Source organism: Podarcis filfolensis (assembly GCF_964270895.1).
Source record: "Podarcis filfolensis genome assembly, chromosome: 17".
Classification (NCBI taxonomy): Eukaryota; Metazoa; Chordata; class Lepidosauria; order Squamata; family Lacertidae; genus Podarcis; species Podarcis filfolensis.
Genome location: NC_139621.1, coordinates 5,595,967 through 5,622,519, shown reverse-complemented (window position 1 = coordinate 5,622,519; position 26,553 = coordinate 5,595,967). Strand labels below are relative to the sequence as shown.

At 47.9% G+C, this 26,553-nt stretch overlaps 2 protein-coding genes across 5 annotated transcripts in view; one reads left to right on the top strand and one right to left on the bottom strand.

Moving 5' to 3' along the window:
- The window catches only part of CCDC120 (coiled-coil domain containing 120), a 44,923-nt gene extending 30,208 nt beyond the window's left edge, over window positions 1-14,715 (bottom strand). The window contains exon 1 of one of the 3 annotated variants that reach the window (XM_083593508.1): window positions 14,558-14,715. The gene's annotated coding sequence lies outside the window, so the exon portion shown is untranslated. Of the gene's footprint in view, window positions 1-14,249; window positions 14,454-14,557 lie in introns of those variants that run through there. The other 2 variants (XM_083593513.1, XM_083593507.1) reach the window with 2 other exon arrangements.
- An 8,526-nt stretch (window positions 14,716-23,241) lies between these two features.
- The window catches only part of TFE3 (transcription factor binding to IGHM enhancer 3), a 33,868-nt gene continuing 30,556 nt past the window's right edge, over window positions 23,242-26,553 (top strand). The window contains exon 1 of one of the 2 annotated variants that reach the window (XM_083593581.1): window positions 23,242-23,729. In XM_083593581.1, the coding sequence (XP_083449707.1) occupies window positions 23,620-23,729 (110 nt within the window). In that variant the 5' untranslated portion in view covers window positions 23,242-23,619. The remainder of the gene's footprint in view (window positions 23,730-26,553) is intronic. The other variant, XM_083593582.1, reaches the window with a different exon arrangement.

Below are 26,553 nucleotides of genomic sequence, written 5' to 3'. Positions count from 1 at the left end.
TCTGTTCCGGAGGCCCCGTCACACCCAGAAAACGACGCAACCCAAAGTGTCGCATCTGTGCACGTGCGCGGTGCGATTTAGCGCTTCTGCACGTGCGTGAATGGTAGTAACCTGTTCCAGTACTTCTGGTTTTGTGCCAGTCGCAAGCCGAGGGTGATGTAAGCCAGAGGCAACGTAACCTGAGGCTCCACTGTACTGCAGTCACACAATCAATAAATGAGTAGCTGAATGGGTTACACACAGTCACAAAAAGAAGAAAAAAGAGCCGCAAAAACAAAAACGCAAAATAAATAGCAAAAACAGACAGACCTCAGCATAACACTCAAAATGGAAGCATGGCACTCAAAACGGAAGTGTGGTACTCAAAATGGAGCACGTTCAGCTTCTGAAAAAAGTTCGCAAATTGGAACACTTACTTCCTGGTTTGCAGTGTTTGGGTTCCAAGTTGTTTGAGTACCAAGACGTTTGAGAACCAAGGTACCACTGTAGTGAGGGGTGGTGCTGAAGCTCATATGCCACTTGCATGTGGAATGACAGAGCAAGTGAATTCACAAAGGGGACATGGCCTTAAAACACACACTGTTCCCAAAACATCACCCGCAGCCAGCAAAGAACCCACTACTCAAAGTTCTGCAGGCAAGGGTTCGAATCCTGCTCTGCTCCTGACAGTCACCACTCTGGAGCCCAGCACACGTATGGGAAACAAGGAGAAACCCACGCAACACCCTGCCCACATAGCTCCCTGGGCAGGAGGGTTCAAGACCCACTAAGGAAGAAGAAGACTCTATTGACAAGCAGACAGGACATAAAACAAGGACAGACACACCCCAACAGCTGCCTCCTACTGTGCCTCGTTTATACATAGAGCACAGGGTTGAAGAACAGGAGATAAATAAATAACTAAATTTTTATTTATATCCTGCCCTCCCCAGCCAAGACCAGGGTCAGGGTGATTAACACCGAATTTAAATACAGTAAAAATATTAAAAACAAAACAAAACAAAAAACCAAACAGTTGGTTAAAATATAAGTTTGAACACAGTTTAAAATGCAGCTTAAAATGCAGCCTCATTTTACTGGTAGCCCATAGATCAAAGCCATAAGGGGAGACAACGTCAAATATTCCCCGGGGCCAACTATCCATGCTGGTCCTACATGGGCCAGCGAAAGAGCCGAGGGATAATTTATATACAAAATCCCATATAAGGGGTTCCATTAAAAAAAATGAGAGGGGGGGTGTTAGACTGAGTCTAGCTCAAAGGACAGGCGCAACAGCTCCGTCTTGCAGGCCCTGCGGAAAGAGGTCAAATCCCACACGGCCCTGATCTCCTGCGGTAAGGCGTTCTACCAGGCCGGGGCCAGAGCTGAAAAGGCCCTGGCCCTGGTTGAGGCCGATCTAACCTCCTGGGAGTCTGAGCCCCATCGGGGAAAGGGAGGAAGCAGACCCACTCGCCGTGGGTGGGTCAATCATTATACGGACATAGGAAATGGGTTTCTACTGAGGCTATGTGCACATTCATGGCAGAAGGGGCATTTTCCTCCTCCCTCCCACATTTAAAGTAGCTTTTTTACGCTGCTGTTCATATCAAAGAGGCGGCGGAGAGGCCTTCGCCCAATGCCCAATGCGTTTCCCTGCGCCAAATTCACTGAAGCTGTCCTCTGCGCATGGGCAGTGGCTGCTTGAAATGTGCACCCTCACGGCCAACACCATGCGCACTTGGCTTCAAACACCAGCAGCGAGAGTGCGTGCTGGAGCCAGAGGAAGCGGTAATGTATGTGCCCAGCCTGAGTCAGGCTGTTAGGTCCATCTAGCTCAGAATTGTCCACACTGACTGCCAGCAGCAATCCAAGATTTCAGGCACAGGTTTGGATTTAAGAAGTTCTTGCTGATCGCTTGCGTCGGTGCTGCGCCTTGCGCTAACCCAGATCCATACAGGGGTACCTTGGGTTAAGTACTTAATTCGTTCCGGAGGTCCGTTCTTAACCTGAAACTGTTCTTAACCTGAAGCACCACTTTAGCTAATGGGGCCTCCTGCTGCCGCCGCGCCGCCGGAGCACGATTTCTGTTCTCACCCTGAAGCAAAGTTTTTAACCTGAAGGACTATTTCTGGGTTAGCGGAGTCTGTAACCTGAAGCATATGTAACCTGAAGCGTATGTAACCCGAGGTACCACTGTAACTGGGTGAAGCGGAGGTATTTTGAGGCAGAGAACCAAGCGAAGAATCTTGTTTGGAAATACAAAACCAGCAATTATTCAGCGGAAGCCTGGGCTGTTTTCCGCCATACCTGCAGTGCTTTCTCTCACCACCAAAAACAGACCCTCCGCAAATGAGTGTTGTTTGGGGGGGGCGGGGGGAGATGTTGAAAGAGGAAACGTCCTTATGACACAGCAATGCCCCCTAGTGATTGCCTTATTTCTTGCAGCAGAAAAGTGCCTATTGATCTGGTCTTTTGGGCCTTGATCTATAACGTAGCCTGCCCTGCTAAACTCTTCCTTGTACTCATCTCCAGCCTATCAGAAATATTCCCAGCAGAAGACAGAACAGCAAGTCCAGCACCTATTTAGCTTTCCCACACAGACAAGTCTCTACTGATAACAGAAATAGCTAAGCCTCAATATGCAGTATATAATGGTCATTTTGTCGAATTTGTGGCTTGTTATTGTTGACTCTCTTCCCCCCACTTTCTCCCCGTTCACTTCTTTCTTTCTTTCTTTCTTTCTTTCTTTCTTTCTTTCTTTCTTTCCCTTATGTCCTGGTTTTCAGGTGTAAAAATGGCTACAAAAGCTCAAAATCACTATTTTTGGGGGTGGTCTCCCCCAAAAAGCTCAATAATTTTGGTGGTTTCCTTAAAAAAATGAATTTTACTTTTTGAAATATGCCAACCCTGCCATGATCACCTCTTCCGCTGTCAAACTGCAAGGTTTCTGGAACCAGACTTTTTCGTATGCATGGAAACTCTGTGATTCACTGTGTACATTGATGGGACTATATTAAAAGGCAAATCTTAATATTTATAATATACAGCTGCCCACCCTCTCTGCTTCCGACATAACGCTAATTCCTTTATCCAGAGATAAATAATAAAAAAAGGCCACCTTGCCTGTTTTGTATTTTCCTTTTAACATGGAATCACAATGGCTGGGATCACTCCCACCCTTCTCTTTCTTACTTTGCGTGACGGGTGGAAAAGAAACAAATGAAATCAGTTCAGCTCTGAGGTTATTTAGGTTCTTTTCTTTCTTTCTTTCCCCAAGCCGGAAAAGGAATCATGTGAAATAAACCTTTCCTGGCTAATTCTCTTCCCAGTGCACTTGCAGCGCTTGGGGTTTCCTGCTACAGGAAACTTGCTTTGCTGGCTGCAGGCAAGTGAACAAAGCTCTCCCGGATCCTCCCACGCCGCCCCCCCTCCTTTGGTCAATAATGGGAACCAACAGCATCTGCAACCCTTCCCTAACTCTCCAACTCGAGAGGCACCGCGGCAGCCGGTGAGGGATTGCCGTCATAAATCGCCAGCTCCTACCCTCAGAGGAGGCTGAATCAAGGATAAGCAGATTCCAGAACCCGCCATCGCTCTCCATCTTCTCTGGAAAACGCAGTCTTCTATGTCTGCCGGTGCCATCGGGAATGGAGGTCCCCCCCCCAGCTGTAGCTGGACCCCAACCCCCCACCAGCACGATCAGGGATGATGACAGCCGGAGTCCAGCAGCAAGGGGAGGGCCTTCTGGCGGTTCCCTCACTGCGAGAAGCGAAGTTACAGGGAACCAGGCAGAGGGCCTTCTCGGTAGTGGCACCCTCCCTGTGGAACGCCCTCCCACCAGATGTCAAAAAGATAAACAACTACCTGACGTTTAGAAGACATCTGAAGGCAGCCCTGCTTAGGGAAGCTTTTAATGACTGATGTTTTAATGTACAGTCATACCTCGGGTTACAGATGCTTCAGGTTGCGTTTTTTCGGGTTGCGGACCGCCAAAACCCAGAAGTACCGGAACGGGTTACTTCCGGGTTTCGGCGGTCGCGCATGCACAGATGCGCTAAATCGTGCATGTGCAGACGCGCCGAATCGCAACCCAAGTGTCCACTGTATTTTTAATCTTTTGTTGGAAGCCGCCCAGAGTGGCTGGGGAAACCCAGCCAGATGGGCGGGGTATAAATATATTATTATTATTATTATTATTATTATTATTATTATTATTATTATTATTATTTTCGATCATTGCTGGACTACAGTGTTGGGGCTTCTGAGAAGTCCCAGGTTAAAGATTCAAATCAATTCTTGATCTGGGAATCCTTCCAGGCTGGTGCTGATTCCATTCCATATTGTTTGTGCTGTGTTTGCAGCACCCAAGCGACCTCTCTGGGGTGCAAGCCTGGGCAGTGTGTATGGAGGTCCTGGAATGCCCAGACAAGACCCTCCTCTTGGCCTCTCTGATGTGGTCCAAAGGAAAGCAGAGCAAGACATTTGGCACCAGCTTGATTGCCGGAAGGAGGCGCACAAGGCACCATCCAACCGCCTTAGGGACTCCACTCCAGATTTGTGTAGACTTTACTCCTTAGCCTTTTTTTCTCCCGAAGATGTCACACAAAGCAGGAGGTACTGACTGTCCCCAGCACACACTCCCAAAGTGTGCTGGGGCCAGGGGTAACCCATGAAACGCGGTCCAGATCCAGTCCAGAATCTGAAGGTTCTGCTAGGAGTCAGTCCGACAGGGCCAAGGCAGGACACAAGGCAGGAAACCAGGCAAGCACAGGTGCAGGATCTAGCATACAGCAATGTTGCTCCTGCAACCTGGGGCGGGGTCCGACAGCCTTTTATCTTTGTCGGGGTAGCGGCCGGTCCTGATCCCCCGGTGACTCACCTCCCTGTCTCGCCCGAAGGTGAGCACTCCTCCTGCGAGTACTCAGGTCTCTCCTTCTCTCAGACCTCAGTCTCTGCAGGTTGGGAGACGTCAGTGGGTTACTAGACCCAGAGGCCGCCTCAGCCTCTCCTGACCCAGCCAGTAGTGGAGCAGCTGTAAGTGATGGCCCAGCTGAAGGCAACAAGGTAATCCCCACATCTGGAGCCAGGGCAGGCTCAGGCCCCTGACTCAGCCCAGCTGGTGCTTGTTGTAGGGGAGCCTGTGCAGACTGGGGCTCTTCAGGATCAGGCCCCAGACTTGGTTCAGATGATGCCTGAGGTAAAGGATCCGGTGCAGACTGAGACTCCTCTGGTTCCGAGTCCGAGCCCGAGTCCCAGGCCATCACACAAAGCTTTTCTCACGAATGAGAACAGCTGCAAGGCAGTGAAGGCTTTCCTTCTCCTAGATAGGCTACCTTCCCAGGTTGACGAGCCCCATCTGCCCCTCATTTCCCTACAGCACATTCAGTAACTGCCTTCTCGACTGTTGGACCCGCTGTCGGTCTCGTCCACCCAATCTGCCGCAGCCCGGCCTCTATCACATGCCAGCAAATTCAGACTCGGCCATTCTCTCCGACTGGAAAGTCTTTCACAATGAACCACCCCCCAAAGATCCGACTTTTCGCAATAAGGAAAGTAATTGGGAAAAGGCACCGAAAAGTGTTCGGCAATACATGCTTTGATGCAGCAGCGTCTAACCTCCCTGCAAACGAATCAGGATAAACGCTCAATAAACAGGCCGCCCAGAAGCGAGCCAGGTAACATCAGAATAGTTACCGTCTCTCAGCCTGACTCGCCTAACAAGTATGTTGTGAAAATAAAATGGAGAGGTGGGTAGTGAGTTCAGGGGGGGGGGGAGATACAAATCAATATACTTCATCTGTAAGCAGCTGCCTCATTAGGCGAGGAATTACTGTATGAACAATGGCCTCCATCCCAAAAGCAGCTGCCACACACACTCGCTAAATGCATCTTAAAGGCAGGCTTCAAGGCTGCCCGTCCACAAACATATTCACTGTAATATTGGGGCAGAAGAAGAAGCAGCAGCTGCCTGCTGGCAGCCACGAGACTTGGGTACCAGCAGTGCTCAGCAAAAGGTCCTGATTCAGCAACTACACTTAACAACCGTGATCCAAAATGCTGCCCCAAAAAGGTTAACGGAATTTGCCACCTGGTTTGACTCTGAGTGCAAACAGGCAAAGGGACACTTGCAGAGAGCTTACCATAAATATAGGACCTCCAGGTTGCCTCTCTTATTTACTGCATACGTTTCTCTTAGACGGAAGTACAAATAACTAATTAAATGGAAAAGACAGAGAGCCGAAAGAAACGCCTGGTACAGCCTAATAAAGGCCTCGCACAACTGTAATGTTTTATGGTTGCTATGACCATTGGCTAATGCGAATAAAGTTTTATCTATTCAGCAGTTGTGGTAACACAAGGGGCCACAGTGATTTTAAAGATACAGGGATGCGGGTGGTGCTGTGGGTTAAACCACAGAGCCTAGGACTTGCCGATCAGAAGGTCGGCGGTTCGAATCCCCGCGACGGGGTGAGCTCCCGTTGCTCGGTCCCAACTCCTGCCAACCTAGCAGTTTGAAAGCACGTCCAAGTGCAAGTAGATAAATAGGTACCGCTCTGGCGGGAAGGTAAACGGCGTTTCCGTGAGCTGCTCTGGTTCGCCAGAAGCGGCTTAGTCATGCTGGCCACAGGACCCGGAAGCTGTACGTCCCTCAGCCAATAAAGTGAGATGAGCGCCACAACCCCAGAGTCGGCCACGACTGGACCTAATGGTCAGGGGTCCCTTTACCTTTTAAGGGTGGGATGGCTAACCTGTGGTTAACACTTGGAGGTCCACAGTTAACCACCCCTTGTTCCTCAGTGTGGAAAATCTGAGGAAACATGAAACTACAATTGCATAGCTTGCAACCTGCTCTCTGGTCTGCCTTGGCCTCAGACAGTGACAACCAGATTACTACCTGCCTGACTCAAATGTTCTTGTGCCTCTGGACTGCAGGAATCACATCCATCTCTACACATGGTACCACTCAGAGGATTTTTCTCCTGGGAGAAATTCTTTCCAATGGCTGATGGCAAGGATGAAATCTGCTCCCCATTCTGAGCTAATCCCAGTAGCAACCGACCATTGGAAGCTGGTATCCTTCATATATCCCTTTTGCTATTCTACCCCATGTCAACAAATGTAATCAGGAGGTCTTTTGTCTAAATGCAAATGGACTCTGGGAAAGTGTGTGGATAATTAATTAGAAGGTCTGCAAGGTTATACCTCCTTGTAAGCGGGGAATGTAGGTAATTAAGACTTTGTGTGTCATCCATGGCTAAAGACATGTGTCCACAACAAAACAGGAATTAGCTCCACCGACTATGTGCTATGGATGTAGTTAACCCCTCTGAACCAATTGTTGTGTCATTATACTTCATTATACGCTTTAAATAAAGTGCTCTGACCATCAGACATTCTGGTCTGCCACCAGTAACAGTTACAATCTACGCGCCCACTTATCATTGTTAGTATTGCTGTTATTATTAATCACCATGATAAGCTGATTTAAGATGCATACACATTATAATTAAGGTGACTTTTCCACGCACACAAAATGCCCAGTGTGGTGTAGACACATCACTAAATGTATCGTCATCTCCCAGTTAACCAATGTTCATTATCCGGCCTTGTATTTATGGGCCAAAGAGAAGCAAACTGTTCGCTTGCAATATTTTAAAACAACTAGCTGTTCAAAAGGTATTGCTATTCTGAAAGAACAGTAAAAACTGACTTGCCACTTTCCCCAGTATTCTGACCCCAGCAACAACCAGCCCAACACAACTGGATGCTTCTTGCAAGAACATCTTCGTTCTTTGGCTCCAGAATCTGGTACTTTGAACATGAATACATGTTCTGCTGAAACAAACATTATATTTTGCTGCCTATGTTTTGGATGATTATGTCTGTTTGTTAATAAGAGAAGCCTGGTCTGAGCAACTGTATTTGTAGTGGAATGCAACAGCCATTAGTGCAGGCTCTCCTTTAGGTGCCCCCAGTGCTTTAAAAAAAAATGTTTAGGGGTACTCTCATTTTGAGGGACACGGGTGGCGCTGTGGGTTAAACCACAGAGCCTAGGACATGCCGATCAGAAGGTTGGCGGTTCGAATCCCCACGACGGGGTGAGCTCCTGTTGCTCGGTCCCTACTCCTGCCAACCTAGCAGTTCGAAAGCATGTCAAGGTGCAAGTACATAAATAGGTACTGCTCCAGCGGGAAGGTAAACGGCGTTTCCGTGCGCTGCTCTGGTTCGCCCGAAGCGGCTTAGTCCTGCTGGCCACATGACCTGGAAGCTGTACGCCGGCTCCCTCAGCCAATAAAGCGAGATGAGCTCCGCAACCCCAGAGTCGGCCACGACTGGACCTAATGGTCAGGGGTCCCTTTACCTTTACTCTCATTTTGACTCAAGTAAATCACCATTTTATAGTTCAAGTAGGGAAAAAATGAATACTGTAAATGGACAAAACTACAAAGATTCACAAAATGTTTAGGGGTATGCGTACCCCTGCATCCCCCCAGGAAAAAAAATACTGGGTGCCTGAGCTAAGCTGAGCTGGGTAATGACAGGGCAGAGGGCCTTCTCAGAAATGACGCCCCATTTCTATAATTCCCTCCCCAACCAGGATGCCAACCCTCCTATATTTTCAGTGCCAAGCAAATATATTTTTGTTCTCCGAGGCCTTTAAGGTGTGTGTTTTAAACTGTTTCGATCAGCTGCTTTTAATTTCTGGGTCTTGGTGGTGATTATTTGTGTTCAAGTTGGTATCGATTTTATTGCTATTTTGTTTTGCTAGAAACCACCCTGGGAACACTTTGCTGAAGGGCAATAAACGTACAAAACAAAGAAACCATAAAGAAAATAACGTCATGGTTATTGGATCCAACCTCCGTCCCACAGAGGGCATATCAGGGAACACTGCAAATAATACTTGCAGTTCAGTTTTACTAAAATAAAACATACCTGCACATGGATATTGATCCAATAATTGCACTTTAATTGATGACGAAGCGTTTTTGGGTGCCAGCACAAGGTTCACTGGCTCTCACATTCAGCCAGGAGCAGGCGAAATAACTTCCAAAAGAGTCTAGAGGTCAAGGCTTCATGACAAGAAATGTGTTTTGGGGGCAGGAGGTTGGGGGGAGGACTGTGGAAATGAAACGAGGGTTGCCTAGGGTTGCCAGCAGATCTCTTGACGCTTAGATCGGCTGCATATATACTTCTCCCCTCAAATAATTCTGAGAACTGTAGTTTATGCCTTGCAGTGCTGCAATGCTCAGCACCCATAACAAACTACTGTTCCCGGTATTCTTTGGGGAGAAAAATGTCTTTTAAATGCATGGTGTGTACACAGCCCCTGAGACTCAGTTGTGGCGGCTCATGAGGGTAGGTTCATTTTTATTTTTTGAAAAATACCACCAGCCTCTCCTTTCTATCTGATCTCCCCTTCGAGAATACATTTTATTATGCCTGTATTGGTATTTGCCTGTTAGTAACGCCCTCCCACGGAAAGAGAATTGCTGAGCCAGAATGAAGGTGGGAGAGAGAGGGTTTCACTCTAACTTCAGACTTGACGGAAAAGGCTGGCTATGTGGGCCTGGTGGAAAATTAGGCCCCCATCACACCAGACCCTCTGAGTGTCCCTGTTCTCCAGGGAATGTTTGATTTACAGAAGCCATCCCAGTTTCTGATTTGATCCCGGAATGTCCCACTTTTCCTTAGGACATCCCTATTTTCATCGGAGAAATGTTGGAGGGTATGACGTTATCCAACCCCCGAACCAAGGAGCTAAGTAACTATACAACTTTTAGAAGACATCTGAAGGAAGTTTTTTTAATGTTTAATGTTTTGCCATATTTTTATATATGCTGGAAGCTGCCCAGAGTGGCTGGGAAAGCCCAGGGGTATGTATGTATGTATGTATGTATGTATGTATGTATGTATAAATAAATAATTTTATTTATACCCCGCCCTCTCCGGCCAGGGCCAGGCTCAGGGTGGCTGACACCAAATATGAATTACAATAAAATGTAATAGAAAAACAACAACAACAAACAGTTAATTAAAATACAGCTTAAAACACAGCCTCATTTTAGTAGTAGCCCATAAATCAAGACCATCAAGGGAGGAAACATCAGGTATTCACCCGAGCCAGCTATCTATGCTGGTCCTACATGTGCCAGCAAAAAAGCCAAGGAAAAATTTATATACCAAATCCCATATAAGGGGTCAGAGTGAGTCTAAGTGATAAAATTATTATCAGTGGGGGTTTTTCCTGAGATTTCGCATGGGTACACAGCGCTGGCACCTTTTCTTCTAGAAGCAAAGCACTGGTGATGGACGTCCCTATTTTCATCGGAGAAATGTTGGAGGCCACCCTCCTATCATAAAGATGAGGCCCCATGGGGCTACCTGTCCTTCCTACCCCATGAACTGATTTCATAATTTTCCCATTAAGCACTTCCAACCGGAGAGGGAGGAGACCCAGGAGAAGAAGGAATCTGGGCCTCCATAAAGACCTAAGCTGAGAACATCTGGTTCCACATTCTGCTCTCAAAAGTGCCCAGCAAGATGCCCACAGGCTTTGTCCCTCCTTTAGTGAGTCTAGGTGATTTTGGCCAAGAGGGTGGAAGCCAGGATTTGGGGTCTGTTGGGGCGTGGCGATTAGACCACTAAGTGCTTTCTCTGGTTCCCACTTATCCGTCTGCCTCCCACTCCTTCCTCTTCCATTGAAGTTGGGATTAGAAAGTTTGCAGGGGAAGAAGCTGTCACCTGACTTTAAATCGGCTTAGAAAGGGGAAAAAAGGGGGAGACCAGGGAAGGACTCCGGATGAATAATTCTCCCTGCTCCTTCCCACTAATGCCCCTTCCCATCAGGAGACAAGGGGCCCCCTCAAAGCTCCCTGCCATGCATTTGGAGGGCTTAACTCTCTAAATCCTTTCACGCACAGTCCTCACACAACACAGCAGAAGTCTAGGGCGCTCTCTTCTTCCTCTTCTAATCCTCTACAACAGGTCTCCTTTCCCTTCCCAGGGCCCAGATTCCTTTCTCCTGGACCCGCCCTGAGGAGGGGAATGAAGGAATGTGGATCGTGAACATAAAAAGTCCAGCTTAAAAGGAAAGCACTCAGGGCGTGGAACGCACCACACACAGAAGAGACCTGGACTGCACCTAGCATCAGGACTTGTGAAAACTATTAGCCTCTGAGCTTCAAAGACACACACACAAAGACACACACACAAACACGGTTTTTACCCCACACTCCAGCCAAAAAGGCTCCCACGGGTGCATATGTACAGTCAACTAAAACAAAACCATTGTTTCCTTCTCAGTCTTGGCTGCATACACACCACACATTAAAGACACATAACTTCTCCCCAACAATACTGTGAACTGTAGTTTGGAAATTGTAGCTGGGGGTGGGGGATAAACTCCTCTGAAATATGTTCTTCTCTCTCCTCTCATTACCCCCGCCAAAGCTTTCTTCACTGTATAATCAGTTTTTCCTGTTCCTGCATTTCCTGTTCCAGTAGGTTTTAGATGCTGCAGGCCAGTCTCTCTACAATTTCCACCAAGTGGACCCCGCTCACAAACTTGCAATCCTTCCCTCCCAATGGTAACAACATCAGATAAAGGTAAAGGTACCCCTGACCGTTAGGTCCCGGCTCATCTCGCTCTATAGGCTGAGGGAGCCAGCGTTTGTCCGCAGACAGCTTCTGGGTCATGTGGCCAGCAGGACTAAGCCGCTTCTGGCGAACCAGAGAAGCGCACGGAAACGCCGTTTACCTTCCCGCCGGAGTGGTACCTATTTATCTACTTGCACTTTGACGTGCTTTCGAATTGCTAGGTTGGCAGGAGCAGGGACCGAGCAACGGGAGCTCACCTCGTCGCGGGGATTCGAACCGCCGACCTTCTGATCGGCAAGTCCTAGGCTCTGTGGTTTAGACCACAGCACCACCCACATCCCTGCAACCCTTCCCTCCCAATGGTAACAACATCAGATAGTTGCTAGGCAATTCACCAAGTGCTTCCTTCCTCCCTGGCTTGCCTGGAGGAATGGAACAGCCCAGGAAGTGACACAGAAGCAGCTGATCTGCCTTGGACCAAATCTGTGTTCTCCTCATCCCACCCTGGCACATGCCCTGGCACTAATAACACTTGGAGGTGAAAATCTTGGACTGGCTTGTGGGTCCTGATCCAAATTTGATCCAGGGTGCACACCTGGCGCACACATTCAAATCCAGGAGTTCTAGCTGGCTTCTCCTTTGATCCAGCCCTCTCTCAGTTCCCAGGCCTGGCCCCCAGCCGCTGGTTAAGTTATTAGATGATGTCTGCACCTGACAAAAATGGGCTCAAGTGATGCCACAATAAATTTGTACCACTTTGAGCTTCATGCGTCCTTGTTATCTTTGATGGAGTAGATTAGCACGTCTACCCCTCTGGTGTCTGCTTTCTAGTTACAGAAAAATCCCATTGATTCTTCCACCGGTTTTAGTGGGGGTGGGGGAGAGGAGTGGATGGGATTCACCACCAGCCCGGTAAATTAAACTAGGTCAGCCTGCCGCAGAGCTGCTCCCAGTCTCCCTGCACTAGACCAGCAATTGCTTTGCAGTTGGGAACAGGACCCAGAAGTTGCAGCTTCCACCGTGTACAGCCTTGGTCTTCCTAGACTTCATTTACGCCTGCTGTTTGGGTCGCTTCCAAACACAAGGGTCCCAATTCTCAGGCACCCCTCCACACACTGCTGAGCTGTTGACCCACTGTCTCCCGCAGGCTTTGGCCCTGATCAGGCTGGGTCTCCTTTCATTCCACTTTCTGCCCTGTTTCACTCATTCAATATTTAACCGGTCCCTGTGGCTAATTCGCAGTGTGATATGAGATGGGTGGGTGTGTTCCTGCCGCGATCGGTGTCAGCCCTGGTTACTACAGAGGGTGGTTTTGGTCTCGGCGTCAGGTTAATTCACAAGGGGATTGTATCTTCCCAAACAGAACCAAAGACCCAAACAAATGGGAAGTGCAAGTTTGTCTTGCCAGAGCGATGCAGCCGCCTCTTTGGCTAAGGCTGAGCAACTGTGTATTCAAGAGGTTTATTTCTCCAAGACGGAAAGGCTTCTATTTCTGGGGTGGCTGCGGAGAGGAGCTGTTTATGCAGCGATCCTTCACCCAAACACTCAAGGTTCAGACACTTCTCCTGCACAGGGAGGGGTTATTATGCCAGGAATGCACTAACCCACACCAAATCACAGCCGTTTCCTGACTACAGGAGGGGGAAAGGTCACAGTGTCCACATCCAGGTATCACTCATATGTCATTTGTCCATCTAATGAGGTTTCTGCCCTCTGTTGACTCTCCAGAGGTGGGGAGAAAGGCTCGCTTCCGCTGCATGCCCCCTACCAACATTACCATATATAGCAGCTGATACTTAATCATGCCCACCAACTCACACAGATTCTCCTGCAGAGGAGTGGGAAGTGGTCTAGACAGGCCTGCCAGGGTGTCCTATAATGAGAGATTGGGGGTTTTGCTCTGCCACAACTCTGGGGGACTTGCTTAAAGGCAAAGTGATGTGCTCTGCCAGACCTTCTGTCCTTACCCATCCCCACAGTTCCTAAACCCGGGGCTGCACTACAGCCATTGAACAGAGCCGTGGCCACGGATCCCAGCCCTGCCACAGATCTTGGTACTGGTGCTGGGCAAGCCCCTGTCTCTCCTTGCTAATTTACGATCTGTAAAATGGGATCAATGCTGACAATTACGCTGCCTTGCAGGATAGCCAAGAGAAACAAGGCACACGCATGCGGTTATCTGCCTTGAAACATAGGAAAGGGGTGGACTTCAAATCTAAATAAAGATGTGATTTCCGATCCCTTGTCCCCTGACGCCCCTACAGAACATGCACAACACACAAAACCCTTGGATGACAGCTAAGGAATTCCTATGGAGCACAAAGTCTTCCCGTCCCAATTCTGCCCCTTTGTGTTGTTTCCATCTCCTCCTCCTCCTCTTCCCAGCCCCAACACACTGGTGGAGGGTTGGCCCACCGCCAAGGCTGTTTTCCCCTCCCCACAATATTCCACCTTGTACCCTGAAATAGATGGGTGAGCGGTTTGGCCACCCACCCCCTGTAAACTTTTAAGGTGGGTGGATAGGGAACTACAATAGAGACTCCAGATATATATATCTGGAGTCTCTATTGTAGTTCCCTATCCACCCACATATCCATTCACATATATGTAAACACACACATATATATGAGAGGCCCCCTCCTCAATTGCCCATCTCCCTGTACGCTTACCATTTCCTACCCGACAATGTGGATTCCCTCTTGATCCGGGTTGGGCTTTTCCTTTTAGCCGTGTAAACAAGCCAGGTGTGTGTATGTGTGGCCGGGGTCTTCACTCCCAGCGCCGACCCCATCTCCAGCCGGCCGAGCCAGCTTTCTTCCGCCCCATTGGCAAGGGGGTCTCGGGGAATCTCCGTCCAGGGGGGGGTTCACCCTTCCCGGGGTTCCGAGCAGGAGGGCGAGATGGGGCGGGGGAGGCGGAGGCGCCGCGGGCGGGAATGCGGGGGGGGGGGTGCGAGGTGGTCTTATTGTTTGTTTACCTCCTCGCGTCCGGCCCCCGGCGGGTCATCCTTCTTTCCCGGTGGCGCGTGCGCGCGTCTCCCGCTTTCACACAAACACAGACACGCAGAGGCCGGCTGTCGTGCAGGATGGCTCTTGGCTGCACACCCCGACTGACGGGGTGTGTGTGTGTGTGTGTGTGTGTGTGTGCATGTGCGCGCGTGTGCGCGCCTTATTCTCCTGCTGTCTGCTTTAACCCTTCGGGCGCTGGAGACACAGATCTGAACATCCCTGCTGCGTGGCTGTGTGTGTGAGGGGGCGGGGGTCTCTCCTCCTCGGAAGCCCCTCCACGCCCTTTTAATCCTGGAAGACCCTTATAATCTCAGGTGTGTGTTTGGGGGGCTGAGAGAGAGAAGACGTAGGTTGCGATTACCAGGTGAGGAGGGGAAAGAAAGGGGTCTCTGCATATGCATATGTTTTGACTTCGCTGCCCACTGACATTTAAAACAAAGGACAAGATCCAGCCGATATCAAGAACTCCTTCATCCCGATCCTACACATTTTTTTACCTGCAAGTAAATCATTGATTTACTGATTGTTCCGTAGATCTGGGAGACCACCCGCTTTCCAAACCTCTCTCAGTGGATTGGTGTCACTCAATCCCGCCTTTCTCCATCCGAAAAATGGAAATGGAATAATAAGCTATACTAAACAGTGTGCTTCAACTTGAGCCCCAGAAGCTGTTTTGAATACTGGACGGGGGAGAGAAGAGGTTAAAATGTCAATCGTGCATCTGAACACGTGCAGAATGCTTAGGGATCCGCTGATAAATCGGGGCTTCTGAATCGAAAGTTGTTTGCTTGCAGGCAGGCTTGAAGAAGCTCCTCTTTTTAAAAAGAAAAGAAATGAAAATGAAACCACCCCTGTTTGTTGTGAGAATGAAAGTGACTTTGCACTTTCAATGTGATAATGAGGAACAGTCAGGCAAGGGTGAATGACGAAGACACATTTGCACACAACACAAAGATTAAGTCAAATATACAGCTGCACGACTGTGACAACTGAGAACTGCTGGCTTATTGGTACAATTATGCACACACTATGGAAATGAATTTTGGCCTGGTTCACACACATGCAGGCTCATCACTCGATGTACGAAATCCAAAGACTATCCGCATGTGTGAATGGTCCGTCACAAACATAACACCAGAGACAGTTTCATGTTATCTCACTACACATGCAATAGTGTTAGTTATGTCAGCACATGCACTCAGTTGCCAGTCACCAAAGTCTGATTCCCACATGTGTGTGCACATCATTAAAGGTAAAGGTAAAGGGACCCCTGACCATTAGGTACAATCGTGACTGACTCTGGGGTTGCGCGCTCATCTCGCTTTACTGGCCGAGGGAGCCGGCGTACAGTCATGTGGCCAGCAGGACTAAGCTGCTTCTGGCGAACCAGAGCAGCACACGGAAATGCCGTTTACCTTCCCGCCGGAGCGGTACCTATTTATCTACTTGCACTTGGACGTGCTTTCGAACTGCTAGTTGGCAGGAGCAGGGAGCGAGCAACGGGAGCTCACCCTGTTGCGGGGATTCGAACCGCCAACCTTCTGATCGGCAAGTCCTAGGCTCTGTGGTTTAACCCACAGTGCCACCTGTGTCCAGTGCACATCATTAGATCTACTTTAATGCTGTAGAAACCAGGCCTGTCCTGACTCCACAGAACTGTATGTGAAGGGCTCGAAACACACAGTATGCCTTGGCATACTGCTCAGAAGTAAGTGTTATTTAGTTTACTGAAATCAGTGTGGGTATGAGACTGCGGCTAAAGTAGTAGAATGACAGGTACTATAGGTTCAAATGAGAAAGATGCAGGTGTGCCTTCTACCTGACCCACCAAACGCTCACTCTGCACCATAATAAAGGCAGAATTTAGCTCAGTGTGGGAAGAATAAGGCAGGGAAGGGTGCAAGGGTATGGCTGACAGCTGGAACATGATGCGCAGCGGGCATGGCTGACTGGAAGAGGTGTGGCAGGCCCTCTAGAAAGCCCTGGGAGGCAGGATTAGGCCCAGGCACCAGATGTTCCACCCTGCTATTATAGAAACCGAGAAGAATGGGTAGAGATAATAGGAAGACAGAAGGATAACTGACAGGTGGAATCCATAGTTGCAAAGCAGAAGTAGAGAAGAGAGTAATGAAGAGATAGTGAGTATATACATATACTATATGTATATCCTTAAGTGGATATGATCTCATTTTATTTTCACAGCAGCCTTGTAAGGTAGGCTTGGGCTGCATTACACTATACCATGCATAGGCAAACTAAGGCCCAGGGGCTGGATCTGGCCCAATCGCCTTTTAAATCCAGCCCGTGGATTGTCCAGGAATCAGTGTGTATTTACATGCGTAGTGTTAAGTTGTGGGTGAACATATCAGACGACACAGCGATTCTTCAAACAGCTCTTGTTTATTCACAGGCCAGGACAGAACTGAACTGAAGGGTTCAGTCAGCCTGCTTATATAGACTTCCAGTACAATGTAACTGTAACAATTTTCTAAAACTATCCAATCACTGAACGTCACTTTCGATCCCTTATTTGCAATAACTATCTACAGTATCCCCCTGCTGGCCCAGGGTGAGAACTTCAGTATATAACAAGTAGAATGTGTCCTTTTATTTAAAATGCATCTCTGGGTTATTTGTGGGGCCTGCCTGGTGTTTTTACATGAGTAGAATGTGTGCTTTTATTTAGAATGCATCTCTGGGTTATTTGTGGGGCATAGAAATTCGTTCATTATTTTTTTCTTCAAAATATAGTCCGCCCCCCCAAGGTCTGAGGGACAGTGGACCGGCCCCCTGCTGAAAAAGTTTGCTGACCCCTGCTATACCTTTAAAACACATTTGAAGCACATTCTTTTTCCTCAAAGAATTCTGGACGTTGCAGTTTGTTAAGGGTTGCTGGGAATTGTAACTCCGTGAGGGGTAAACTGCTGGGTTGGGTGGGGTGGCGAATATGCTTCTAACACCTTCTTTAAAGTGACAGTGTGTTCGGATCCTTGCCCAGCCCAAGATTAATTTTACATCGAGGATTCGAAGCCAGGTCTGTTCTTTGCACCACCCTGCATGCAGAAACGTAGGCATGCAGGACTCCAGAACAGTGCAGGCAGCGAGAGAGAGGAGGGAAGCACCGAGAGAGTGTTAATCCCTGCAAAGCCTGGCATTGAGCAGCCAGCAGTTCGCACAGCTTTGTATACCAGGCATATGCGCGCCCCAAACAGACACAGTCTGTTCCTCGCTATCTCCGTCAGTTCCCGGGAAGACAGCCCTCCTCTGCTGGAGGGAGGAAAGAGAGCTTTGCAGAGCCAGCCCAGGAGTCCTGGAATGACACCGGCGGCTGCTGGGGATGGTGGTGTTAGCAATGCAGGAAAGGGTACCATTTGCCCATCCGCCAGCGCTGCCAAGGTCCGCGCAGTGCTGCTCGCTCCATCAGCTGAGCTGCAACAGAGGCCCGGGCAGCTGCAAATCGCCCCATCATTTCCTCGCCTGCATCTTAGGTGGGCTGGAGAGAGCAGGAATCCGGCAGCTTGGAAACCGCAGGTCGTGGCGACAGCGCCCCCTTCTGACCCTGCCTGCAGCCGCAGGCGCGTTCCCTGCGCCCACTTTCAGCGGGGCGGGGGGGGGAGATTTTGATGAAATTTGACTGATGAAATTTAGAGGCAACCAGCCACAGAGCTTGCCTTGGGGACGGCAGTCATTGGGAGGGTGGGAAAATATTTTGCTATTTTTTCATTGTGCCGCCTTTACATTTAAAAAGTTATATTTTCCCCCCCAATGTTGGCAGCCTTGAGCAGCTATAGAGAAAAGATGGGGATGGTGGCACATGAAGGGTTAAATAAATCAAATAAATAAACAAACTAGAAAGAGGCTGGGCTGGATGTGAGTTTGATGTTCACCCCATATATGCCTGTGGCATTTATTCAAACAGCACTTTTTAAATATTAAAAGTGATCCGTTTGTATTCCTCTCGCAAAAGGCCGCTAGTCCTATGAGTCTGTCACATTAAAAGAAATGAGAGTGGAAAGAAGTGAAGAGGGATCCTGTGGCACGACAAAGACCCACAAATTTGTTATGACCTAAATGTTTTTGAACCATTGCGTGCCTTTTCAGCTGTAAGGCTTCAGCATTAACCTTAATGCAATGTTAGATAAAGGTAAAGGGACCCCTGACCATTAGGTCCAGTCGTGACCAACTGTGGGGTTGCGACGCTCATCTCACTTTACTGGCCAAGGGAGCCGGCGTTTGTCCGCAGACAGCTTCCGGGTCATGTGGTCAACATGACTAAGCCGCTTTTGGCGAACCAGAGCAGCGCACGGAAACGCCATTTACCTTCCCGCCAGAGCGGTACCTATTTATCTACTTGCACTTTGACGTGCTTTCAAACTGCTAGGTTGGCAGAAGCAGGGACCGAGCAACAGGAGCTCACCCCGTCGCGGGGATTCGAACCGCCGACCTTCTGATCGGCAAGTCCTAGGCTCTGTGGTTTAACCCACAGCGCTACCTGCGTCCCTTTAGATAGTTAGATAGTTCAGTGCTATTATCATACCCATACTGCAGATGAGGGAGACTGAGGTTAAGGAGAATGCAGTGTTTATAGATTAATTTTAGACTCTGGACAATAGTCATATGGAAATCCTCTCTTTGGATAGTAATGTGCATTTGCTTCAACATATGGCAAGCCATTTGGGAGCCTTCCTGCTCACGGGGTTGTGTTTTGTTTTTTACCAGCTGCGCAAATTCGCCACCAGATACCCCACACTAAAAGAAAAAGCCGAATAAACACAAAGCATGCTTTGTTCCTTGCCTGCACTGGCAGTTTCTCCAAAGGAGCCTGTGGCTCTTATGTACCATACAGTGACAATTCATTTGTGCATCTGCCTCAGCTCATTAACAGGCACAAAGAGAGAGAACTTTTCTTAAAGCTCAGATTCATGATTTTGTGGGACACAGATCACAGAATTGTAACTTTTGCCCAACGTGGGGCTCAAACCCAAAACCCTTAGATTAAGAGTCCCATGCTCTCCCATCTGAGCTACCCAGGAGTGTCACATAGCTCGGACATCCTAGCGCTTTCATTATATTTACAAGGGTGCAAGGAAGCATTACCTGCCTGGAGATGAAGGTGCAGAAGAGGAGGTTCCAGCCCAAAAGAAGGTGTTTTAAATTGCTTTGGGCGGTTTCAGTTTCCAGCACATTCTATCCTTTTGTAATTTGTGTACGTGCTGTTCTTGACATGCTGCTTAATAAAGACATATGCCTAACGTGTCTGATTGCCGTTCCTTTTTGAAAAAGTGTACATTATCAGCTTTCCAACAACACTACTTCCTGCCCCCACTTTGTGGCTTCCCTAAAGCCATCAAGTGAGTTTGTGGTAGAGAGAGAGGAGATCTGAATCAGGGATTCCCTGCTTCACAGCTCATACAGTGGTACCTCGGGTTAAGAACTTAATTCGTTCTGGAGGTCCATTCTTAACCTGAAACTTTGTTCCTTTGTTCCTTTGTTCTTAACCTGAGGTACCACTTTAGCTAATGGGGCCTCTTGCTGCCGCCGCATGATTTCTGTTCTCATCCTGAAGCAAAGTTTTTAACCCGAGGTACTATTTCTGGGATAGCGGAGTCTGTAACCTGAAGCGTATGTAACCCGAGGTACCACTGTAATTCAGTTTTACTAGCAAACTGGAGGTTAAACTAACCCCTTTCCACCCCCCATCAATTCTCTTTATTGGTTTCATTCAATATTACATCTATTCCATTTATCATCAAAAATATCAGAGTACAAAAAAGAAAAAATCATGAAAAAACACCCAAAATTAATACAAGAAGTCAACACCTCCATAACTTTAAATCGTAAATAAATAATCTTCTGCTTTTCCAGTGTGACTTCCATCTGCCTCACTGCGGGTGCTTTCTTCCTTTTTTAACTGCGTCCTTTTTCACCTTATCAATTATCAGCATTATATACACGATATTATCCATCGGTCATGCAATTTGTGAAAATTAATCAAAGCACACTAAAGATTTTATTTGGGAGCAATGTTTATTAAAGTACCCTCCATAGCATCCCCAGGCTTTTATAAAATTTGGGCTGGTTTGATTCCTGATTATTTCTGTCATTTTTGCAAGTTCCAAATATTCAGAAAGTTTTATCTGCCATTCTTCTCTCGTTGTAATTTTCTCTCCCTCCCAATTCTTAGCAATCAACATTCTCGCTGCTGTTGTTGTGTATAGGAATCCCCTTCTTTTATCACTTGGGATATCTGTCGTCAAAATGCCTAGAAGAAAGGCTTCGGGGTTTTGGGGGGGCAAATGTTTGTTTAAACTTTTTTTTAATTCCTCATAAATTAATGTATTACAGTATTTTAATATATTTTTTTGGAAGCCGCCCAGAGTGGCTGGGGAAGCCCAGCCAGATGGGCACGGTATAAAGAATAAATAATAATTATTATTATTAGTTTCATTTTATTTTTGTACACCCCCACCACCAATCCCTTTCCAACCCTGGGAGCGTTCGCACAACACACCTACAGACTCCAGCCGACACACTAACGTGTCGTGACACACAGTTTGGAGAGCTCTGCCCTACAACAACTTAGACCCCAAGTATCCAAGGAATGTCTCCATCCCTACTGACCAAGCTTCTTGTGTACAAGATCTTGTGAGACTCCCTCGAGGTCAGGTGAAGCCTTCTTCCCCATCTTCCCTGGCAGGGAAGGGGCAGCATTTGGTGGTTCACCTCAGTTGCCCAAATGTCTTGGACCAGCCCTGCTGCTATGGACTCCCTCCCTGCCGAGGTCCATCTAACATAGTGAAGGCATAGCTCCACTTGGAGTGGCTTTACATGTTTTTACAATTGCAACTATTTTATCTGCTTTTATAATTCTATATTCTACTGTTGTAAACTGCCCTGCCCAGAGACCATAATGCAGGCATGTCCAAAGCCCATTTCAAGGGCCTAATCCGGTTTAATCCGGCCCCTGTGACAGTTTGTTTTCTGGGGTAAAATCCTAAAAAAACCTCAACAACTTTTTTAAAAAAACATTTTATTGATTTTCCAATAAAAAACATCCAATTAATATATCCAATCATAATGCTTTTTTATTTTGACTGAAGTATTAAAACTTCAACAACTTCAGTCCTTAAAAAAGGTCAACAATATGGGTTGGCCCTTTTGTCGGCCCTCACGGCCCTTCACTACATCAAATCTGGCCCTCTTTGAAAAAAGTTTGGATACCACTCCATATGGTGAAAGGCTGCTAAGAAATCTTATGAAAGAAATGAAATAAGTCTATAATATGCCCCAGAATTCCTGATGGTAGAAAATGTGACATCCAGTAGCTCATGGTGATATTCCTAAAAGTGATAAAACAATCATTTGGTGCAATCATACTGGTGGAATTATAAGATGGTAGCAAGGTTATGCCTGAATCCATTATGTTCCGTGTTCCATGTCTCTGATATACAAGAATACGAGTAGGCACGGCTGACGAAGCATGGTTGGGCGAAACAAGGAATTATCCTGGAATCCTTGTCTTATTTTCTGCATGTGCCATTCTTCCAAGTTCTTCGTCTGAAACCTGCATACAAGGAATGCTAGAATTCTTGAAATCATCTTCACATGGAACACCACAAGACTGATATTAGAATTCCACCCCATGGATATTGCTAATATAAGAACTGAATAGATTGTATTTCCTGATCAATCTGCTGGACTTTAACTTCTCATAATATGCTTCGTTTATATGATAAGTTGGTCTATAGAACCATATATCTTGATATATGTTGAATTGCATTTGAAAACGAATTTATAGAGTTACGTATAGCCTGTTACGTTTGTGTTGTTGGTAGTTAAGGTACAGTACTAGCAACTTGTTTGGAAATCAGGAGGTGGGAAGGAATCGGGTATGATTCACCACTAAACTCACATGTGATTATTGTGGGAAATGCCAATTAACGTGTCTTGGACTGCAGCATAAGTAAGATTTGGAAGATAATGACAACAAATAATATCTATTTTGCTGGTATTTATGAGATTCCGTAGATTCTTTCCTTATATGTACGGCAGCTTTATATTGTCTGCTGGCAAAGGGACAAGACAGAAGAGAATGTGAGACAGCAACTATTACCTGTGGTAATGAAACCCATTGATTTATAGAATCATGGACTCTTAAGAGTTGGAAGGGAGCCAAAGGTCATCTAGTCCAACCCCCTGCAATGCGGGAATCGATGGCTCAATTCTCTGATGGCAGTATTGTCATATTTGTCGGTATAACAAATCTCTTCAATAATTTATCTGCTCTTGCGAAGGAATGAATAAAATATGATAACCGTGAGTAACGACAGAAATTTAGCAAATTCAGACAAGCAAGGTTGGAACAGGGTCTTAGCTGATAGCCGAATTCATACAGGATGGGAAGAGTATTGCAAGTTCCTTTGGGAGAGCACCAGATCAGATCCGGGCCCTGGAATCTATTTACCTCGATGTTTATCTCACAAATCTCAGCTATTGGTTGCCTTCGGGAGACCTAATCTCCCCCCCCCCCCAGTTGGCAACATCATGCAGGTGGCCCATCCCTCTAAAAATGTGAGGTTCAAGGGCGCAAGTTGACAAGCCGGACTCGGACCTGCAATCTCAGTCATCCGCGGCGGCGATCATTCTGCACACGCTCAGAGGCACGCTTGCTAGCGATCCCAGCTGAGCGCCGACCAATTTTAAGACCCCGTCGCTTCGCCTTGGCAGAGAGATCGCCTCCGATCCCAGCTCCACCCGGGGGAGGATCCCAGTCTGATGTCATTTCCCGTGGAGATCTCCCCCCGCTTGCTCCCTCTCCAGCCGGAAAATGAAGCAACACTCCGGCTGGATGTTTTTCTCCCGCGCTGGGAGGAGACGGGTCTCTTGAACCCGCCACCCACCCGCAGCTCTTTGGCCTGAATCGCTTCTGCGCCATTCTCCCCAACTTGGATCCGGAGCGCCTCTCCCCGCATTAGCCGCCGGGAGCCCCAGATTATCTACCGGGGGGGGCTCCAGTCGGGGGGGCGGGGGAATGATGTCCCATGACACGAGCGAGAGGCCCCCCAACCCGGAGCCGCCCCCCGCCACCGTCTACGTCCTCGTGGAAGACCCGCGATCCACGGACGCCCTCCAGCTGCTTAGGTGAGAAGGCGCCCCCTGCGCGCTTAGGATCGGGAAGAGGATCGGGCGGGGCATCTTCGGCAGGCGCCCCCGGGGAATCCGAGTCGCCTCCCGGATCACTTATCCGTGCAACGGCACTTGTGCATCCCCGTGCAAGAAAGGCCGGCTGCGTTTCCCGCTAGGCTAGCGTTCCAAGGCGCGCGGACGGGACGACTCGTGGGGAGAGGCCCGACGCGTGTTCGCTGTCGCGGTCCAATTGGTCCCCGACGTGTGAACGGAGCGGCGTGAAAAAAAGAGAACTCTGCTCTTGTGCACAGGGTCAGAAGTGACTCCTGGAGCACTGGCGTTATTGGGAATCGGGGTCTGTGATTTTCTTCTTCTCTCTCCCCCCCCCCCCCCACTATGGAAGAGGAAGTGTTGTTTATTGGTTAGGGCTTTTGCAAATGTCTTGGAGGCAGTGTTAGAAACTGAGATAGAAAGCTAGGAGCTAAATGGCACGTTAAACTTTCTGGGTTGTGGGCGCAACAACAGAACGTCTAGGTGCACTTCTTTATAACGAGCTGAAAATGAATGAACTGCAGCTAAAATATTATGTTCATTTTTCACATGGTCTAGTCCTTCCCCAGCCCACCCCCCCATATATTCTTAAGAGGGTCTCTTCTCCAGTCTTCAGAGAGTAGCTGGAAGTGGGGAGGCAGAAAAAGGTCCTTCTTTCCTTCCACTCTGCAGTTTTAATCTGAAATCTTAGGTGCAGTACTGTGCCCAGAGCTTAGAAACTCCTTGCACTAATGAAATTCCCTGTCACAAAATGCGCCTAGAAAAATGGGAGTTTTGAACCCTGCTTGGAGGCCTATATGCAGTCGATAATACTTTCCTGCTTTCAGTTTAAGACACTTAAACCAGTTGGGTTTAGGAACTGTGCTACCCTTATTTTATTTCCCTCCTTGCGGTGCATGGCATGTAAAACTGCTTTTCATCCGAATGTGGGCTCACCTGGGTTAAGCACAGAGAGCTGGTTCTAATCTCAGAAGCCTGGCCCTTAGGAAGAAGAGTGGAAAGGAGGTGTCTCTGAGCATGTGCCAAAAGCATGTCTCTTACCACCTCTCACCCAGTTGAGGCTGGACTTCCATGACCTAGGGTTAACTATATAACCCCAATTAAAATGAAAAGAGAAGACCTAGACCAAACCCCTTAAGGGAATAGGAATTCCCCTGCAAAATCCAGGCCTCTCGGGTTTGGAAGAGGGACACAAAAGCTCTGTGTCCTGCCGGCTCCTGGTGTTTTCCCAGCCCCGTGGTTTGAATTTGCAGAAAACCACAAAATTATCTGTGTGTTCATGGTGTGTGTCTGGGGGGTGGGAGGAGAGAGAAGTAGCTCAGTCAGTGACTCATTTTCCTCCTGTTTTGCTGACAGCAGTGCCTCTCTGGGTGCAGTTAGCTTCCAATTCTTCCCTTTTCTGCAAAAACTTTCTGCTGATCTCAACTTTTACTTGCGAACCGATCAGTGCCAGCCTTGGGCTCTCTTGTTGACTGTCGTTCAAATTCCCATTTCTGCTCCGTTCTCCCTGCCCCCAACCCCCAGGCCACCTGCCTCAGACTCAAGAGCTGGACTTTTGCTGAGATGTGCACTCTTGGATTACTGGGCTTTGGAAAAACAACAAATGTAGATGATGGACCTTTGAGACGCAAGTCTGACAATGATGTGGGGAACGGGATAGTGGTCTCTGTTGATCAGGGCAGGGATGGGGAACCTCTGGTCCTCAAGAACATAAGAATGCCAAAGCCCTGCTGGATCAGGCGAAGGTCCAATCTAGACCAGCAGCACTCACAATGCCCAGCCTGGGGAATAAGCTCAGAAACAGGATTTGAGTGCAACTGCATTTTCCCTCCCTCCAGTAGAGCTAGAATCATAGCTGTCAACCTTCCCTTTTTTTGCGGGAAATTCCCTTATTCCAGCGCCGTTTCCCGCTGCTATCTCGGATTGTTAGATATCCCATAGACTGTCCCCCGGGACAGGTGAGGCTGCTGGTCCCTTATTTTTGAGGCTGCTGGTCCCTTATTTTCAAATCTGAAAGTTGACAGCTATGGCTAGAATATAGCCATCAGGGTTAAAAGACACTTGTATTGCTCGACTACAGCTTCCATTGGTTACATCCCAGACCATTGGCTGGGTGGGAAGACAAATTCTGGGGCCACCTTTGGATAAACCCCAGTAGTTTACCCACATTATGTCTGAAATATGTCTGGGGAGGTGATTGGGGAAACTGTGGACTTAAGAGTAGATACATTTGTGGCTTGTAAGGTATGGGCAGTTGGATGTGGATTTGCGAGACTCGGGTTCAGGTCTTACCTTTCTCATAGACTTTGGTTGCAATCCTAACTAACCCCATTCATTTGGAATAAAGCTCCATTTGATTCAGTAGGATTTGCTTCTGAGTAGACATGGTTAGGGTTGGGCAGGGGTGAAACTAGGCTTCATTTCACCCGGGTCAAAGACCCAGATTGGCATCTGTGTATGCACACACATAGGCTGGGAGCCTCAACAGTGCCCCTCTGGACAAAGAAAGCTCCCCCCCCTATAGATACAGCTCTGGAATGGGCTTAGTGAGTCATTCTCTCAGATCCAGTTTGTCCCATCTGCAAAACAGGGATAATACTATATTATTTTAATGTATTGTCATGCCTTCTAATAGGCACTCAACCACTAAGTTCACTATCAACTGGAAGTGAAACAGAGCAACACAAAAGAAGCTAGTAGCTTCTACGTACTGCCTAGGTGAGATGTGGGGAACCTTTGCCCCTTCAGATGTTGCTGAACTACAACTCTCATCCGCCCCAACCAGTAT